The sequence below is a fragment of the Quercus lobata genome, chromosome 12, assembly GCF_001633185.2.
Source record: "Quercus lobata isolate SW786 chromosome 12, ValleyOak3.0 Primary Assembly, whole genome shotgun sequence".
Lineage (NCBI taxonomy): Eukaryota > Viridiplantae > Streptophyta > Magnoliopsida > Fagales > Fagaceae > Quercus > Quercus lobata.
In genome coordinates, this window is record NC_044915.1 from 3,146,324 (window position 1) to 3,167,549 (window position 21,226).

The 21,226-nt window shown below is 34.6% G+C and overlaps 1 protein-coding gene across 3 annotated transcripts; it reads right to left on the reverse strand.

Moving 5' to 3' along the window:
- Positions 1-14,040: 14,040 nt before the first annotated feature.
- Positions 14,041-17,312, reverse strand: LOC115972527 (ubiquitin carboxyl-terminal hydrolase 12-like). 3 transcript variants are annotated; one of them, XM_031092844.1, is made up of 6 exons: positions 17,241-17,312; positions 16,115-16,244; positions 15,811-15,980; positions 14,791-15,082; positions 14,548-14,642; positions 14,041-14,251 (listed from the first exon to the last, which is right to left on the reverse strand). In XM_031092844.1, the coding sequence occupies exons 1-6, from the start codon at positions 17,269-17,271 to the stop codon at positions 14,046-14,048; spliced, it is 924 nt and encodes a 307-aa protein (XP_030948704.1). In that variant the 5' UTR covers positions 17,272-17,312; the 3' UTR covers positions 14,041-14,045. The 3 variants fall into 3 exon arrangements, with proteins under 3 accessions (XP_030948704.1, XP_030948703.1, XP_030948705.1); XM_031092843.1 differs by having other exon boundaries at positions 14,476-14,642; XM_031092845.1 differs by having other exon boundaries at positions 14,160-14,251; positions 14,448-14,642.
- Positions 17,313-21,226: the final 3,914 nt, after the last annotated feature.

The window sequence follows — 21,226 nt, forward strand, 5'->3', positions numbered from 1 at the left end:
ACTTTTGACTTTTTGTTGGCCTCATAAAAGCTTGCTACATAGATTTTGGAGGCCTCACAATTTTCCACATCAACATTATTTTTTTATTAATTTATTAATTTGAATTTTTTAGTTACTTCTCTCTATAAGTTTAACGAATCCTTATTACTCCATGTGGCTATATAAATTTATGTCACGTATGCATTTAAAAATACTGAACAGTTGTGCCTTTTCATTTTACCCATTAAGTTTTAGTATCTACTCACCTTTTTACATCAGATGAATATATTAAAACAAAAAACTATCATTGCGGAGAAAAGCATTGGTGAGACATAGGGAAGAGAAAGAGAAATGTGAGAAGAAAAACATCTGAAGGCGTTTAAAGAAATCGTTCAGTATTAGTGTTGCTACCGTTGGTTTGGCTTGATTCCTAGACCTTTTCAATATTTAACTAAAAAAAAAAATCGACTTACAAAAAAATCAACTACCAAATTGTTGGGAATTTAAAGGAGTAATATAATAAAGGGAAATGTTAACGAGTGCCCTAAGGACATTGGTTAAGAATCCAATTAAAGAAAGTTTTTATGGGAAAAGAAAAAAAAAACAATTAATATTTTGACAGCTTTTTTCATTTCCCATAAAAGTGATGTCAAAATTTTCCTAAAATGGATTGTTAACGAATGCCCTAAGGGCACTTGTTAGCATGACCCTATAATGAAATAACAAAATGATCCAATAGACAAACAGAAAATTTGATTAACTTATGTCAAAGGCCATTTTTTCGTCGCCAATATTGATAGGTCAAGAATGTATTGACCCCTTATGATGAATTAATTGATTAATTAATCAAGTTTATTAATTAATCAAATTAACATGCAAAACACATGATAGCACAAACAAATCACCAATTATCTAAAATATGTAGCGGAAAATAAATTGACACGGTGATTTGTTTACGAATGGGGAAAACCTATACGGCAAAAACCACACCGGGTGATTTTAAGGTCACCACTCCCGAGAATCCACTATTATCAAAACAAGCGACTACAAGTAAAGGAATCCTAATACCTTATACTAACTTACAGTTGAATCCTTACCCTAATACCTAATTGGACTTGATCTGTAGTGACAATCTCTCATTTTCAATGCATGGCTCCCAGTATGTGACTAACCAATTTGTGCGGATCCTAGTACGTGACTTGATCACCAACTTGAAAAGGATGTTGACTGCAAAGTTCTTCATTTCATCTAGACGATGAAGATCATGAAGTTGCTTGGTCACAAAACCCTACAGTGTACAAACACAGCAGCTTCTTCAAGAATTAGGGCAAACTAGGTTTTCGGTCACTCTTCTTCACACTTGTGAAATTTTCTCCTGTGCAACTTGTGTCACCTTTTACGGCCCTTAAAATAATCCTTATATATGTTTAGGGTTGTGAGAAAAGAAAGCCCAAATATACATTCACGGATTAGATGAAAATCAAAACTGAAAATCAGACACGGGTGTTCACCTAATACATCTCAGTAGTAAGTGTGTCAAGGCAAGCATCCATGCGCTGAAGCTGCACCATGATTGCATCAAGAGTCACACCTCCCACAGAAGAAAAGGGAGCAGAGGTGGATGGAGTATGAGTGAGAGGAGCTGCCATACCGAATCGCCTCGAATGAAACTGCGCCTCGTTCCATTTAACGGTAACGGCGTCAATGGCACACATAACATGGAAGTGGTCGGAAATGAGAAAGGGAATAGAAAAATGGCGTAAAATCCTCATGATAGCTGAAGGGAAGATGAGCTTATCACGGGTCACCAAATCCCTATATACATCTATGATAGAAAGAATGAAATGAAAGGGAAAATCTATAGTAAGATGCTCTAAAAGAGAAAGCAAAAATCCAGCACGGGGCTCGGTAATATAGTTATAGTGAGAAAAAGGATGCAAAACGAAGATCATAACCATGTTAAGAAACCTAGGGCCTTTAGCAAAGGCCAAAAAAGGAGTGAACTGATGATCACCCCAATCTGAGGAACACTCACAAAAAGCAGATATAAGCTCGTCTTTGGACACGGTCTTAAGACGATCACAACCAGGGTAGTCAGGATGCGCTACCCTGGGGACATGGAGCACGTCAGATACAATATCCGGTGTGACCACAATGCGTGTACCTCGAACGCGAGTAACAAAAAGAGGTACTGAATAATCAAATCCATATATGTTGGAGTAGAACTCTTGGATAAGCATGGATGGACAAGTGATCGGGAAGTCACATAGTGATTCCCAACCCCTACTATAGATGACAGTGGGTAGGTTAGTGTTAGAGAAATTTGACAAGATGACTTGGCGTTCCGAATGAATGCCTCGTCTAGAAATGTTCTCCGAAAAATCCTATCAAGCTTTATCATCACGGAACTAGACGTGTGAGGGAGTAGGGTCAGAAGAAGTGGATGCCTTGGAACGAAGAGGGTTCCAGGACGGAGTAGATTTACGTTTAGGTGCCATGATGCAGCTAACGTAAACTAGAGAGAGAGAGAGGGGGGAAAAGACTATCAAAAAAGCCTCAATACAGTTCAATATATAAGAATATAGAGAATGTAGAGTACATATGCATGAAAATGCATGAGCATGTAATATGCAATAGTAAAAACATCATGGGCTCAGCCCAATCCAAACCTACCAGCACACATGTTTGCAACAAAGTAAATACACATCTCAGAATGCATGAAACATTGTTATAATGCAAATGAGATGCAATGCATGATGTGTTAATATCAAAAAAATAAAACCCATCCCAAAAATTTCACAATAACTTCATCAATTTTGAAAAACCCCAAAATTTTCAAAAAAAAAAAAAAACCAAAAGTTAGGTCAAAAGCATGAAATGAATGAAAAAGAAGGATTAGGACCCTTACCAAGTGAAGAAAAACTTGATCTAGGCCAAAAACTCCTTGAGGATGAAGTTTGGAGTGAGAGAGAGGTTTTGGGAGGTGAAAAGGCTATTGGAATCGAGAGAGATCGAGAGAAATGAGAGTTGTATTGCACTAACCCTATATATAGAAGCTTAGTAATTCTCGACAGATCAAGAGGTGTCGTGCTTTAAAAGGGTCGACAGATGTAGCTATCAAGCAGGTGTCCACAACAAAAAGAAGCTCGATAGATTGAGGAGCTATCGAGAAGCTATCTAGGAGACAGAAACTTTCTCAATGGATCGAGGTGCTATTGAGAAACTGTTGAGATTGCGATAAAAAGAAGATAAAGAGCTCGATAGATAAGCCAGGTGTCGAGAGGTGTAGAGATTGCTTAAAAACAGTTTTTCAAATAAGAGAAGAACACAAATATGAATGCAATCAAACATGCTACTCAACCAATGATCCAAATAACATTTTAAGCTCTCAAAATCATCTCTCAACAATAAAAATGATAAGCATTTAGATCCCAAAACACATACGCACACTAAACAAGTCTAACAATTTTATATTTCAAAAACAAGTCAAGATAGTTTAATGATACATTAACACATGTAAATCTTGTGACGGCTAAATCACATTGTACCTACACATATATCAAAAGCAACAAAGAATATTGCGTGTTGTGTGTGAAAAACATCGCAAGATTGCATAAATGTCTATATGTTATAACGATTTGAGATATGAGAAAATCACTTTAACTCACACACAATCATAACCGTTTGATGGGGATTATCACCTTCGAGGTACATCCTATAACTTCCACATCTCCTCGAATACACACTTGCAATGATATATAAAACATTTTGATTTTTTTTGCTTTTTATTTTTCTTTTTAAGCAAACCATGCATGGGCATATAAGAAAGAGAAAAGAAATACCCAATTTTGTTAAGCATTTGACATTCCACTTTTGCTTTACCGAAGCATACAAATGTCATTTCATGATTGGCGGACAACAATGGTGAGATGGTTATTTATGCCTTTCTCTTAGGATTTTCTAGTCCTTCCCGTCAAAAAGAGTGATACGAGTGTTAAGTACAAGAGATCACTTAATCTTACTTATCACAAACATGAGCCATAAAGCTCATCTAAGCTACAAAAGATACAAAGTTTAGAAAAATTTGTTTCAAAGGCCATCCAAGGTACACAGGTACCAATGTACAAAAACACATTGTTTTTGTATATTTCTAATTTTTCAAAAAAAAAATTATATGAAAAATAAAACAAAACAAAACTGAAAAATAAACAAACAAAAACATGTTAAAGAAAAACAAAGCAATGCATAATACTAGACTGGCTCAAAACAATAAAGCAAAACATACAAGTAATGCAAACAAAAAAAAGAAGGGGAGAGAGACAAAGTGACGAAATCATTTGGAGCCATTTTCCTTCCACACCTTGGAAGAACCTTTTTGTTTAGCGAACCTTTCTGTTTAGCAAACCCTTCACTCGGTGGGGAGGGGGAAGAGTTAAAACCGTTCAAATTTAAAAGGAATATGAGGGCTTTAAAAAGATTTCCAAGAAGAGCAAAAGATGATGGAAACTGATTCTGGTCTCCCGACGCGATCATGCTGTTTCTCTTTTAAGTGGCTAGCCACTTGTAGCAATTAGGTCGAGTATGTCCAATTACTCCACAGTGATGACATAAATGCTGCTTTTCCTGTTTTGGTTTTTGAGAGTTTCCCTTCTTAACCCTAGGGTTTTTAAACTTTTTCTTATCAAGCTTAAGGAGTGCTCCTGAGATAGATTTACCCTTGTCTATGTTCTCACTAGCTAATTCATTTTTAACAACATTGTTCTCAATTTCAATATTATTAGCAGGAGGAACAAAAACAATAGAACTAGTAGAAACAATACTAGGATAAGAGAAATCATACCTAAATCGGTTCGATCAGAAGCAGATTTCTGAAAACTGAGCATCTTATCAAGCTTAGCACTTAAAGTCCTTTCCAGCTGAGCTCTGACTTGGAACAATTCTGCCTTAAGCTTCTTGGTCTTTTCAGCCAAGAAATTATTCTCAAATCTCAGTGCTCCAATAGTTTGATTAGCTTCATCAAACTTTGTAGAGATTTCCTCTCACTCAAGCTCCACATCACTAAGCTTCTTGGTGGTGAACCTATACAGCTTCTCATGTTTTTTGGAGACTTTGTATAGCTTTGCATAGGCTGTATGGATGTCATCTTGTTCATCAATCTTCTCAAACTTAGACTCCACCAATTCCTTTTCTTCATCCACATCTTTAACAATCCCCTCAGTAGGATTTACAGTGGCAGTGAAGGCATTTAGGATTCCATCATCCTCATTATCGAAGTCATCCTTAGGTTCAGTGCCACTCAACGTAGCAGCAAGTGCCTTGCTCTTCCCAATAGTCTTAAGATATGTAGGGCACTCTTGTTTCATGTGACCGAAGTCTTGACACCCAAAGCACTTAGGTCCTAAGGGAATAGTATACTGACCGTCATCCTTAGCATCCTTCTTCCCTTTGTCTTGACTCTTAGACTGAGAAGAACTCGACTGTCTACAGTCCTTGTCGGAGCCCTTTGCATTGGCATTCTTCATGAACTTCTTGAATTGCCTGGTGATGTAGGACTTCATCTTAGAATCTTCATCATCAGAAGACTCATCAATATCATTGCTCTTGGCCTTCAATGCCATGCTCTTGTTCTTGCTTGATTTCCCGATCCTTGTCAAACCCAACTCATAGGTCTATAGATTGCTAACCAACTCAGTCAAAGGAATTATGTCAATGTCCTTTAATTCCTCAATGGGAGTGATCTTGGCATGGAATCTCTCGGGTAGAGATCTAAGCACCTTTCTCACAATCTTGGGACCAAGAATGGTTTTCCCAAGATTAAAGGCTGAGTTCACTATGTCCTTAAGCTTGGCATAGAACTCATCAAACGACTTATCCTTGTCCATCTTGATCTCTTCAAAGCTTGTAGTGTGCCTCTGAAGTTTTGAATCCTTGACAGCCTTGGTTCCTTCATAGGTTGTTTGAAGAATGGTCCATGCTTCCTTAGTAGTTTCAGTGGAGGATATCTTCTTGAATTCCTCATTAATGACTGCATTGAATAGAGCATTCAATGCCCTACTATTGAAATTTGCAGCCTTGATCTTAGCATCATCGGCTGGCACTTCCGTAGGCTTGGTCCAGCCTATCTCCACAGCTTGCCACACTTTCTCATCTAAAGACTGCAAAAAAGCTTTCATGCGTACTTTCCAGTATGCATAGTTAGTACCATCAAATAAATGAGGTATAATAAGAGACTGTCCTCTATCCATGACAAACAGGGGTCAATGGATCACATAACAAAGATTAAAACCTAATCAGAGTGTGCCTACTCTGATACCACTTAATAGGCCAAGAATGTATTGACCCCTTGTGATGAATTAATTGATTAATTAGTCAAGTTTATTAATTAATCAAATTAATATACAAAGCACCGTAGTAGCACAAACAAATCACCAATTATCTAAAGTATGCATTGAAAAATAAATTGACATGATGATTTGTTTACGAATAGGGAAAACTTACACGAAAAAAACTCCACCAAGTGATTTTAAGGTCACCACTCCCGAGAATCCACTATTATCAAAACAAGCGGTTACAAGTAAAGGAATCCCAATACCTTATACCAATCTACAGTTGAACCCTTACCCCAATACCCAATTGGACTTGTTCTGTAGTGACAATCTCTCATTTTCAATACATGGCTCCCAATACATGATTAACCAATTGGGCGGATCTCAGTACGCGACTTAATCACCAACTTGAAAAGGATGTTGGCTGCAAAGTTTTTCAGTTCATCCAGACGATGAAGATCATGAAGTTGTTTGGTCACAAAACCCTATGGTATACAAACACAGCAACTTCTTCAAGAACTAGGGCAAACTAGGTTTTCGATCGCACTCTTCTTCACACTTGTGAAATTTGCTCTTATGTAACTTGTGTCACCTTTTACGACCCTTAAAATAATCCTTATATATGTTTAGGGTTGTGAAAAAAGAAAGTTTAAATATACATTCACGAATTGGATGAAAATCAAAACTGAAAATCTGAACTTCATAAATCTCGACAAATAACCTATCTGTCGAGCAGCTGTTAAGCCACGGGTTGAATAGCTTTCTTTAAATCTTGATAGATGCTAACTATCGAGTTTTAAAATCTTGCACTTTCTGACTTGATTCTTGGACAGACTTGCATGGCTTTAACACTTGAACTTGAAACCTTGTTTCTTGAAGTATTAAACACATCCTAGATCTATCCAATTACAAGTAAAGTGCATTTTGTCAAAGGATTAGCCAATTACATAGAATGTTGACATATGTTCCTAACATTGAATCACACATGTCCTAACAAATATGATATTTGGGAAGCCAAGACTGAGACTCGACTTTGGGCTTAGAAAATGACCTAAAGACTATCAATGAAGTGGGAAAAGGCCCATTCTGCTCAAGGTCCGGGTTGCATCCAATAAAGATTATAATAAGGCCCCAAAAATACCTCCTACAAAGATAAACTAGCACAAACGATGCCACCACAATAAGTGCCTAAACAATAGTCCAACAGTAAATAGGTGAAGCGTCTAGTGGTAGATGCATGACAAATTAATAAGTGTATTCGCACAGTAAAAATTATGCATTTCCTCCATAGTCAGTTAATATAAAAGTGGGCCAATTATAACAAGTACACGAGGAAAATGGTCCATCAGTGAATATGACATACTTCTAGCAGTAACGTCTTATTAGTCCATAAATGTATTTACATGATAAAAATCATAAATTTTGCTCATTATTATTAAGTCAACATGAGGGAAAACTTCCATATATCCAAGAAATTATGGTCTTCATTATAATAGCAATAAACAAGGATTAAAGACTGTTGAGGACTCTTTTTTCATGCCACATGGTATTACTTTATTGGCAATCCACGCCACATCAACATATTATTAAATTTTGGGTAAATCTCCTTTAAAGCCCAAAATAAGCTTATATCTTATCCAACTACATGGATTGGGCTCACATGGCCCACAAGATCCTTACTTCAAAAGGCGGATTCATAGTCCACATTTCCTCTTCATCAATTGGAATCATAACCCACGATGTCATCAACATCAACATATGGATCAGGTTTAAGTAATAAATCAAAACTCACAGCTAATATTACCTCCCTCATATTCATAGAAAGCGGCTTCTCCAACAAAAACCCATATTTACACAAAATTACAACAAAACCCAAGGTATGTCATCTCATCTTCAGCTCATGATTCAAGCTCATGAGTCTCTTTGGGAAAATTTTGGGAGTCATGATTTGGAGGGCCAAGAAGTATGTTCAGTAAAGCTCTAGTGGTTTAAAGTTAATAAAAGAAATATGTTGTTTGGCATGTCTTCTCTAACTCCCTAAACTCTGATGAGCCAGTGTGTAGCTAGTAACATATTATAAGCCTTTCTTATCACATAGCACTTAAAATGATAAAACTCTCCATTGCTCTTTTCCTAAAACTTAATATTCATCATATTAAGCTTTAGTAGTACGTCAGTAACTTGCTTCCTATCAGGTTGCTTTATATGAGATATTGTTTTAGCTACATGATTATGACTTATTTATCTCATAGGACCCATGTGGTATATCTAAATCTGATCTTTGTTTATACAGTTTCTTAACAAAAATAAGTCTAACTAGTTTACCAGCCAAAAATAAGTAATTAAAAGATAAGTTTATAGTTAAAAACAGAGTTTGGATTAATATATTCTTCTCTCTTCTCTTATTCTACTACTGACTGTTAAACTATATATATATATATATATATATATATAGACACACACACATGGTTGCTAATAAACTTAGAAGCCAACATAATAACAATATAATAATTAAATAATTTAATATCCTAATTACTGTTTTGTTATATATTTAAGAATTAATACATCAATATATAAAATTAGAAAATTTGTAGTATCCTCAACATTACTTTGGATATAAAGATAGAATTTGCATGTCGCATACTTCTATTGTCTTTTATTTTACTTTTTTCAAATGCGACTAGTGTAACTAAAATTATATGTATTGCAAGTGAATTCTAGAACATATTTGGTCAAGTTGTTTCAACCTATTTTTTGTTTTCAATTTTTAGAATCGTGGGCCCTTCTAGTGTGGTAGTTGCTTGAAAAGTATTTTCAATTTTTTGCATTTAAAAAAAAAAAATCCAATCATCACTTTGTCAAAACAAAAAACCAGAAACAAGTTTTAGGTGTTTTTTAAAAATTGAGAACCAAATTTAGTGGCAATCTTGTAAATAAATTGAAAGGTTATGGGGCCTAGATCATGTGTTGTCTCATTCAAACTCAACAAATGATAATCTCTTATCAGGTTTCACTCATTTGACACCAAGCCTAATCTTTTGTTCTTTCATCAACACTGGCCATTAGTAAGCTCTCTCTCTCTCTCTCTCTGAGATACAAATCCTAGTCCCTTTCCCTATCTTAGACGTCGGCTTCGTAAATGCTCTCTCTCTAAGACCTATAGCGGCACTTTTTAAAGCATTGCAATAGGTCTAACTCGAAGAAAAAATATTTTTTTTGAACCTATAGTGGCTCTTGAAAATAGCCGCAATAGGTCCTAGTCTTCCTAAGAGCTATAGCGGCGCTTTTAAAGCACCGCAATTGGTCCAATCCAAAAAAAACAAAAACAAAAAATTTGAAGGACCTATAGTGGCACTCGACAACCACCGTAATAGGTCCTTCAATGCCACTATAGCCTGCCTTTGCATTTAAGACACGGACACACACACACATCTCTCTCTCTCTCTCTCTCTTCGCTGTTGATGCCATACCCCTGACCTCCAGCCGACGTCAACTACTGATCTTGTCACCGACCCCTCTTGACACTGCTGACCTCCAGCTCGTCTTCCACCCACTTCCACAAACCCGCCGATCTCTCTCTCTTCACCCACAACCTCCTTGACGTCATCGGCCTCGATCCACCTCTCCATCTCTCTCTAGAATCCCACCCCAACCTAGCAATGGGGAAAAAAGGAAAAAAGAAAATTGCTTTAATAATTTCTAATACAAGCAAAACATAACAAGGTACAAGCTCTTCATAGCAAGCCTGGATTTATTAATTTATTTTAGTTTTTGAGGTTAATTTCTTTTATAATTGAATTCACACAAAAAAAGAGAGAAAAATCAAAACCATTATTAAAAAGTTGGGATTTTTCTTGGCTATAAAAGGAATTTGATACTTTTAAGCAACTGAATTTCTCTCTCTTCTCTCTATATCTTGTCAAAATTTTGCAAATACTTGTAAAGCTCTGATATTCCACTCTAGAGTATCAAATTTTAATGCCACTTCTCCTAGAAAACTAAAGGTAAAAAGAGAACTTTAAATTTTTTATGTTTCCTATCTGATGGGTCTGTTTGATTTGTTAACAAGAGTTACTGTTTGTGATTTTTCAATGCAAACTTTGATTTTTAGATATACATAAGGCCAGCATGGCTTAGAAATTGAATTTCTTTAGTTCTGTTCATAAATTTTGTTCCTTGCTTTAAGCTTTGTTTGATTTGCTAGAAAGTGATGGAGAAAAGGTTTCAAAATTTTGAATGGTGTGATTTCCTTGATTTAACTCTTTAAAAGTAATGGGTTGCCACTCTACTAAACCAGTGATACAATTAGGCTTAGTGTTGATTTATTAGAAGTTTGTAAAACTAAGAGAACATGCAAGATTGAATTAAGATTGTATATTGCTTTTCTTTCTGAGTTTAGTATAGAGCTCCAATTTAGGGCCATTAGAATTTGCTGGCTTTAAAAATTTTGGAGTTTTCTATAGTAAAATTAAGTAAGAAATAATTTTAAGTAAATTTTATGTGAGATTTTTTGTAAATTCAGTTTATAAGCTGTAGTTTGATGCAAGTTATTCCTAGGACTAAGAATAGTTTTTAATAAAACTGTCTGTTTATAATGGTTCGTTTCCCATTTTGAAGCTTGAGATTTTTTGCATTTCAAAAATCAAAATAATTTAAAAACTTTGAAATTCAAAATCACATCATTTGATATCTTTATTCTTTCTTTGCAACCAAACAGATGGTAAAGTTGGATTGTTGCAAAATCATTTGCTTTGTCTCAAGCACAGTTTCTAGGTATGGAAATTCTCTCGTACGGTGGTGCACCTTGCTAAATCATTTGATATCGCTATAGACTATTTTAAAAAAGAAAATGGCCTATAGTGTCTTTCTAAAAGTGCCACTATAGCCAATTTAAGTAAAATAAAATAAAATTGGCCTATAGCGGTGTTTTAGAAACACTGTTATAGGTAATGAACCTATAATGGTCTGTTTCAAAACGCAGCAATAGACCCAATTAGACTTATAGTGACGTTTTCAAGATCTATAGCGACATTTTGCAAGTGCCGCTATAGCCCTTGTATTTTGTAGTGAATCTTATGTTTTCTTGGTCCAAAAATTATACTTACTATCAGCCTCTTAATTTATAGCTGGTATAAATTTGAAAACTTACATTTTAACCTTAGGAACACAACAATTTTTTTTTTCTTCAAGCAGCACACTATTGGTTGCTATCCATGTCTAAGTTTTCTTCTTCTCATGCACCACACTCACTGTTTTTTCTTTTCTTCACTTTGCAACATTAACAAAACCTCACAAATTCTCCATGATTTGTGCACTTTATAAAAATGTTACCGACAAAACCCAAACTTTATTTTCACTCTACTTGCACTACCTCCGAAGCAAAAATCTTTTTTTTTTTTTTTTTCTCTCTTTCTTGGTTTCACGCTCAATTAATTCTATGACTTTTCTCCTCTCTCTCCATGGGGGAGAAGCCTTGAACTAAAATTATCTGTTAGGACATATGTGAATCATGTTAGGAACATATGTCAACATTTTATGTAATTGGCTAATCCTTTGACAAAATGCACTTTACTTGTAATTGGGTAGATCTAGGATGTGTTTAATGCTTCAAGAAATAAGATTTCAAGTTCAAGTATTAAAGCCATGCAAGTCTGTCCAAGAATCAAGTGAGAAAGTGCTGGATTTTAAAGCTCAATAACTAGCATCTATCGAGATTTAAAAGTTGTTTCAGCCCGTGTCTCGACAACTAGCTCGATAGATGGCTATCTATCGAGGTTTATGAAACTCAGTTTTCCAGAGCTATTTTTCATCCAATCCGTGAATGTATGTTTGGGCTTTCTTTTCTCACAACCCTAAACATATATAAGGATTGTTTTAAGGGCCGTCACAGCTGATGCAACTGAATGCAAAAGTTTTTCACAAGCATATTGTGAACCGGAGACATATGCCCTAGTTCATCTTTCTCTTGAAGAAGCTACTGTGTTTGCATACTGTAAGGTTTTATGACCAAGGAACTTCTTGATCTTTATCGTGTGATGAACTAAAGAACTTGGCAGTCAACATCTTTCTCAAGTTGGTGATTAAGTTGCGTACTGGGATCCACGCAATTGGTTAGTCACGTACGAGGAGCCGTGCATTGAAAAGAAAGATTGTCACTATAGAACAAGTCCAATTGGATATTGGGGTAAGAGTTCAACTGTAGGTTGATATAAGGTACTAGATTCCTTTACTTGTAATCGCTTATTTTGATAATAGTGGATTCTCGGGAGTGGTGACCTTAAAATCACCCAGTGGGGTTTTTGCCGTGTAAGTTTTCCCCATTCATAAACAAATCATAGTGTCAATTTATTTTCCGCTGCATACTTTAGTTAATTTGTGATTTATTTGTGCTACCACATGCTTTGCATGTTAATTTGATTAATTAATAAACTTGGCAAATTAATCAATTAATTTATTACAATGGGTCAATACATTCTTGACCTGTCACTATCAAATTCTTTACAACATTATCTATTTATAAGATTTTAATTCATCTTCCTTAGTGAACAAGCTAGAATGTGTATACAAATATTGCATTATAATATATAGTGTGATAAGTATCCATACATTGAATTTGAAAACTAATATCTATAATTGTCCTATACCTGGGAGCATGTTGTGGTTGGTTTGTGCCTTGCAAATTTTAAACTTAAGGATAGCTAGTTTGTTTATATGCTGCATCACAAAGTGGAAAGTATTGTGCTTATGTATTTTATCTAACATTATCATGTTGGGTTTTGTGGAGCCTAGTTGTGTTTGATTCGGATTATGACCCGACCTGAAATAATGTTGTTACAATTTTTAATGGGAGATTTTCTGAGAATAATGAAATCCCTGCAACTCCGTGAACGTAAGCAAATAGCCGAACCACGTAAATACTGTCTTGTGTGTGATTATTTTTCTTTGGCATATATTTTTCTCTATTTTGCATCTCACAGGTCTGGGAATTTCGTACGTATTCCCATCATATCACCCTTCTAAATATTTGAAAGTAGTATTAGGATGGGTAAAGGTCCTCGTGTTGCATTGCAACCCCCTTTTTGATTCTAAATAAAAAATAAAAAATCTTGATCCCACTCTTAGGTTTTGTTGATTCTCTCAATTTTCTTATCCCGTTCAAGAATTGTTGTCATATTGTACGAAATAATTTTTTCCATAAACATTGAAAAGTTCTAAATAGTAAGAAATAAGATTATTTATGCATGTTTGCATATTGCATTATTCCAAATTACTTAAATCGGACTGATGATGATGATGTTTCCCTCTTACTCGTTACTAATAATGGGGATTATTTGGTATCAAAGTCTTTTTCTCTTTTTATTACTTGTTGAGTTTTGATAAGTTACAAGAAGAAGAGATGATATTTGAATTAGAGCTTATCGGCAACTCTAGCTGTCGTGTCAAATAGTCACAAAATTAATGTATAAAAACAATTCATTGTAATTTTCCACGCAGAATGTATGTGAAGGAAATTTAGGAAAGAAAAGATGAAAATATATATAGTACACACCTGACACCAAGAACTGATAAAACAGCCAACAATTGGGTTGATGCACACGTAGTGCATGCCTACAACCCTATCATTCATAAATCATATGACTTCAAATTTACATCTGATAATTTTGTACTACAAACTCAGGATGTCGTTTTTTTTTTTTTTTTTTTTTTTTTTTGATAAACTGCATATTCATTTAAACAAAACTAAACAGAATAACAACAGGAGGTACTAGAGACCAACTCTAAGCTTGGGGAGGATGTCGTATTAACCACTGCAAGTATAGTGACCTCTGCTTCCACCACGAACGTGTCCTTCACCAGTAAACCCATGTTAGTCAGATTGGAAGAACCGATTGAGATGAATCGGTCCCAACCATGCATATAGCTTGAGGCACTAAACCACCTGCTAACTGCAAATAGTAAAAGAAGGATCTTAGCTAATTTTCAGAATTCCATTCCCATTTATGGTTGTGCGTGTGGTTCTATACCACATCTTAAGTTAACATGCACCTATATATCTTGTTTCAAAACTGACAATTAATAACCCCTGATGTCTTATCAAAGCTTGATTTTATGGCATCACATCCTCAAAGAAAAAACACATACAAACAAACCAGCTGAAGCTGACAATTATGTTTAGCGGAAGGATGCCTGCCATTTACTTGGTCCAGGATGCGCATCGTGAATTCCGCAAAAATTTTCGTACCAGCTGAAAGGCTTGATTTATTAGCCAGAGCCAAATGCAGAGAATTATAGTTGCCCAATCCAATGCCTTCTCCATTGGGACCGAGCCATATCTTCCTGCAACAATCAGCATGAATGGTGTATTAACCTCTGGTATCTAATGCATATATATTTGACAACCAGCATATATATCTCTCACACACAGACAAACACTTAAGGGGTAGCGGAAAGCCAAGAAAGCTGATCATAATCCAAAAATAAGTACCATTTATAAATTCCAACATTGAATGAATTTGAGTCATAAAAATCTGTGGTCAATTTAGAGTAGTTCTCGATTCTAAAGACAAACTTGTTTGTAATGGACTCCTTTATTAGTTCTAGACACTCTCCTTTGTCCATGCTTCTTTGCTTACTAACAAAGACCTCAGCTCCAAACACACACGTGTCATCAACAAGATATCCATTTCGGGCATCTTTAAAAGTTTTGAGAGGAATGACTTTATCATAGCCCCACTCAAGCTTTATTCCACGAAAGCGCCTTTCCTCTTTTTGGGTATCTATAGGCAATACAATGTGACAAAAATAATTAGCAAAGAGCAAATGCTTTGTATTTGCATGAGATAGACGTTGAGATTTTATTGTGATCAAGGAAAACAAATTTTCAAAAAGAATAAATATTTTGTCAATTAATGTTAGACGAAAAAACTGAGAAATTGATACACTTCGATAATATCATTAAACTGAGACATTGAAGATGTGTTAACTAGACAAGAATACTTGGACCAAAAAAAAAAACCTAGCTAGACAAGAATACATAAACAATGCTTCATTAGTTCCCAGGAAAACAGTTAAAGTTGAGGCTTGATTAAGAGAGTTAACCACGTACAACCATGAAAAAAAAAAAAAAAAGTTGTATGATGATGTGTAAACCAAAGGGTTATTATGTGTGATCAAATGTATTTATATTTTAGTAATATGATGATGTGTTATATCCTTATTGGATAGTGTAAACTCTCCTAATAGAATTCAACCTCTTTAAAAAAAAGTACTAGTAAAAAATGACATGTTAATTAAGGAAGTGACAGAGTATAACTTCAAATAAAATAAAATAAAGGAAAAGAATACAAGTAATTTGTTGAGTATTTATAGTCGACCCCAAAATATTTTGAATCAAGCCTTTATTGTTGTTGTTATTATAAAGTCATGTCAATAATTATGAAAAAAGTTATAAAAAAAAAAAATGGTTACCTCCTCAGACTTTTTGAGTATGCAAAGAGTGGAATACCTTCAATAGTCAGGTAGTTATCCCTGATCTGATCATGCAAGAAAAACCGGAAAATTGCATGCACTTCCCAACCAGGAGGGCGTAAATCTGCTGCTTCAATTGCCAAGTAGAGAGAGATGTGCTCGGTTACATTCTTGTCCTTGTTTCCACTGGGGTAGATAACCAATTTCCTGTAAGAAAGTCCCTAATTGGTTGATGCATTTTAACGATTACATGAAAATAGTGATAATGAAAGGCCGTGCCCCTATCAAAAGGTAGCTATGGCTTGCTATAGATAAAATTAACAGAGAAAAAGAAAATGTACCAATTGTAACCTCCAGATTCAAATTCCCCCGTTTCATATCTTTCCATTGAATTCTTTGCAAGTAATGAAAATGATTTTATTTTGACTGTGTAGTGCATTGTTGGTGAATCTGAAGTAGATCTTGAAATGTCTGCAAATTGTGTTCACAAACATAGGAGGTAAGAGCTAATAATAATAATAATATATATATATATATAAAATATTGCCAATCATGTAAAATGAGATGATCATACGCTAGGGTTGTTTGGACATCTTAAGGAATATGAAAAAGCCTCTTGTGTTTGTGCATGTGCATTACAAACATTCAAATTTTGTTGTGAAATAAGATGACATCTCCCCTATTGTCACCATGGCAAATTAGTACATCAGGTTATAAAAAATCCTCATAAATGTTTCTTTAAGATGAGTATATAAAAAATTGAACTCCTCAATCTCTTTTCAAATCCAATGAAAATCACAGTACTCCAATTCAATTGAAGGAAATCAAAATGTCTCAGAAATGAACTACAAAAAAATAAGAAACATATATTTTATTTGCAATCTCATAAAGGAGCCAATCATTTTAACTCTTTTGCATTATTTTCTTTTGGTCCCTTTTTGCTAAATATATATTCGTTTTTTGAAAATTATTTTGTTACAAAACTTCTTTCGCAACTTATTTAATTATGTAGCCTCTTTTTTAAACTCAATTTTTTAAAAGTTGAGTTTCAACGTGGAACTCAATTTTGCTAAAGTCGAATTCTATACAATTCAAGAACGCAGAACTAGAGTTTGAGAAAATTGAGTTTCAAGTTTGGCACATATTACTAAATTGCATAGAACTCGACTTCGGAAAAATCGAGGTCTACTTTAAACTTGATTTTAAGAAAGTCAAAGACTACATAACTAAATAAGTTGCGATAGGTATTTTTTAACAAAATAATTTTCAAAAACCAAATATTTAGCTAAATAAATAGCTTCGGATTTGAGTTCTAAATTGATATGGTGGCAATTGTATAAAGGGGCTAAGTTGCATAAAGGAGTGATATAACTAGTCAAAGGATTTCATTCATGCAAATAATGCTTTCATATGTAAAAACTAAAAAGACACATATACACTAAGAACATAAAGATGTATATAGTATACCATCTGGGTTTTCGAAGATAAGATTGGCCATGATAAGGAAATTGACCAGAGAGCTGTGTAGATGCCGTTCACAACAATAAGATTGGATTTTTTTCTGCTTATAAAGGCAGAGAGAGAAGCTGTGTTATTCCTAGCTGAAAGTGTTTTCCAAGGATATCTGTTAGCTGTTATCCTTTCCTTGAAGGAGTTCATTTTGTAGAAGGATAAGCATCCATTCTCTGCTTGTAGGTGTTTTCCTAAAATTTTAAACTGTAGTACGTACATAGCTAGGAGCACGCATTCTAATTAGCAAACATAAAACCCTTTCCAATCTCCATGGACACAGGGCTATATAATGCCAAACGCTTATAGTTCATTGTCTTAACCACAGACATGTCGTTTATCTTGATTGTTCATATATATGCTATTGGATGTCATACATTGAATATATATATATATATATATATATATACACACACTCGTACTCGCTATAAAAACTTAGAAGCCAACAGAATAACTAAATAATTTAATATTCTAATTACTTTTTTTGTTATATATTTAAGAATTATTACATCAATTTAAAAGGCTAGTGTAAACTAAATTATATGAATTGGCAAGTAAATTTTAGAAGGTGTTTGGTCAAGTCAATTCAACCTGGTTTTTTTTTTTTTTTTTTTTTTTCAATTTTTAGAATCGTGGACCCCACTAGTGTGATAGTTGTTTGGAAAGTATTTTCAGTTTTTAGCTTCCCAAAAACTGAATCCAATTTTCACTGTGTCAAAACAAAAAAACCAGAAGCAAGTTTTTGGTGTTTTTTGGAAATTGAGAACCAAATTTAGTGGCAATCTTGTAAATAAGTCGAAAAGTTGTGTGACCCACACCATGTGTTTTCTCATTCAAACTCAACAAACGACAAATGAAAATCCCTTGTCAAGTCTCACTCATCTAACTGAAACTGAAACTGAAACTTATTTTGCTGAAACTGAAAACTGAAAACTGAAAACACTGTAACAAAATAATTTTTAAATGTGTGAATAGTACTGTGGGACCCATTTTTAATGAAAAAGTTGATAAAAAGTGAAGTTTGTGGGACCCGTGAACAGTGCACAAGTGCACTGTCCACAGAGGACCGGGTCAACAATTGCTGCTAGGGAGAATTAAAAAAAAAAAAAAAAACGCAGAAAACTTGAAACGTAGACGCGCAACACTCTATCCAAACTGCACCTAAGCCCAGTCCCATTTCCTGCCATCGACCCTGGCCATTGGTAAGTGCTCTCTCTCTCTCTCTCTCTCTCTCTCTTACACACCCAACTCGCCACAATCAACAAACCATTGTTGACCCAAGCCACCACCCGAAACCTTTTCTCTCTAAGATCCAAATTTGGTATTTTGTGTGTTTGCATGCGCGCATGCATGCGCTTGGATCCACAAATTTTGGGTTTTTTAGGTAAGGCTTTGGCTAATTGAGTTTTGGCTTTAGCTTTGGCTAATTAGGGTTTTGCTTTGGCTTTGGTGGCTTTCTTGGTCACTGTGATAGGGAGAGAGATAGAAAGAGAGTTGTGTTCATATGCAAGGGAGCTTGAATGGGATTATGAGAGGAAGAGGGATACAAAGGAGAGAAGGGATATAGCTGGGCTTTCACTAGATGACCGTTGTCAGTGTTAGAAAGTACAACTTTTACTTAAAACTAAAAAAATATAACCCAAAGTAACATTTTTAGGTTTTCTCTTTTTGAAAACTTTTTTAAAAAATCTATATAATATATAAGAATTGAAATCTAGCATTTATTACTGTTGTACTCCTTTTTTTTGGGGGGGGGGACTTGTTGTACTCCTTTTGAGCCACATCAATGTAACATTTCAATCCACTTCAGTCCATTCAAACCACTCAGTCTAATGCAGTCCACTTCATTCCACTTAGTCCATTTTGAACTAATTGGACCTTAAATTGATTCATTTTGTGCGTTGCCTTTTAAGTTTTGGGTTAAAAATATAAACAAAATGGGCATTAGAAATTAGAGATATATGTCCTAAAAAAGCAATAAAAAAAATAAATATTCAAAAAATTACCTTAAAATTCAAGTTTAAAAAAAATATAGACATTACACTTATATTTGAGAAGAAGAAAAAATGGTACAATTCTAAAGTTATATAGTAATTTAAATTTAATTTAACATGTTACATGTGTTCCATGGAATAAGGGTGTACATTTTTTACGATATTCTTGGATATTTTCAAATTAGTCAACCAATTATGGTATATTAAGAAAAATCATTTTAATAACTTCTCCATTTATATGAAACAATATTGTAATTATGTAATTTAAATCTTTTTATTAAATTGTGTTTAATATATATATATCATTATTTATTGTTGTTGAATGCAAAAAAGTAAAAATGGATAAATACGAATTACTATTCACTCACACAATTAATTTGTTAGAGATGGGTGTTGACACCCTATTTTGCAACCCGTATTTAACCTCATATGGAGGGTAAAAAGGTAATTTCACATTGAAAATATGCATCTTGATTCTGGTCATTAGATCCTTAATCTCATTTCACCAAAATGATCTTGATGTTGTAACGATCAAATCGACTGGTCATGAGCCCTAATCGGACCATTAGATTGAAAGTTATCATCAAATCAAGTTTTAATGGCTGAGATGCACTATTACAAATTGAGTCTGACTATATGTGATTATGAACAATTGATTTCAATTGGTTATAAATATAATCAATTTGAGATCGATGATGTGTCATAATTTGATTGGTTAGGACTACATTTTATGGTAGAGTTGCATACACCTAATTAACTAGATAGTTAAACATTAATTATTCAATGAGTAATTTGTGCAATTATCTTTTAATTAGAGTAAATTTAGAGCCAATTAAGTCTGAAATGGGAGTGATTGGAGCCATTTAATGTTAATTGGGAGCTAATTTGGGGACCTATTAATGTTAATTGTGCTGAAACCATTTTCTAACAAATGACCTCTGCTTACCATTTCATTGATATCTCTCAGAATATTTTGAATCTGTGAATGAGGTTATTTTTCCCAGAAACTAGACATCCGGGGCTTCAATTTGAGCATAAGAATGAGACAATTCCGATCAGAATTGAGGCAGATATGATTTTTCAAAGTTGGCTCTATAGGCTGTGACAGCAGCTACGGGAAAACCAAATTTTGGCTTGCTCCTCACTCCCACCAATCTTTCCATTTAATGCACCAGATTTCCCAAAGGCTAAAATGAGGTCTAGGTTCATGATTCCTTGTCAACTCTCATTAAATGGCTTCCATTCATATTTCCTCCACCACTACTATATAAACCCCCCTCTCCTTCATTCCAAGACACAAAAAATCCCCCTCTCTTCTCTTCTCTTGAGTTCTAGTGAAGTTGAGTAGTCTTGTCATATCTTGGTCTTCCTGAGACTCAAGGTATTGAGTGAGACTCACTCTCCCTCTCCTAGCTCTTCTTTTCCTCCACCCTTAGGACCTCCATCAAGAATCCCCTCCTCCATTATATGGATCTTGCATGAAGGTATAATCTCCCTTCCCTAACTGTTTGTTTATATTGCCATGATGAGAATTTAAGATTAAAGCATGATAATTCTCTTGAATATGTTTGAATGTTCTTATGTGTTCTTCACATGTTCTTAGTTGTTCATCACATGTTCATGCATATCACTAGATTTAATCTTAAATCCACATCAAAAATATGAAAAACATGTTTGTTTAGTAATTCTTTCAAATCCTTGAATCTAGGTTATCACTATCCACACACATTCACTAGAGTTCATTTTTTAATCCAAATGTCATGCTTAATAAATTGAATTAGGGTTTATCACATGCACACACATTAAATTCAACATACAAATTGATTGACATATTGGATGATGTGATATGAATGTTGGCCACCATAGTCTAGAAGACCGGTTTCACCGGGCAAGGTGGGTGCCTAACACCTTCCCACCTTGTAACATAGCCTCCGAGCTTAGATCAAGGGT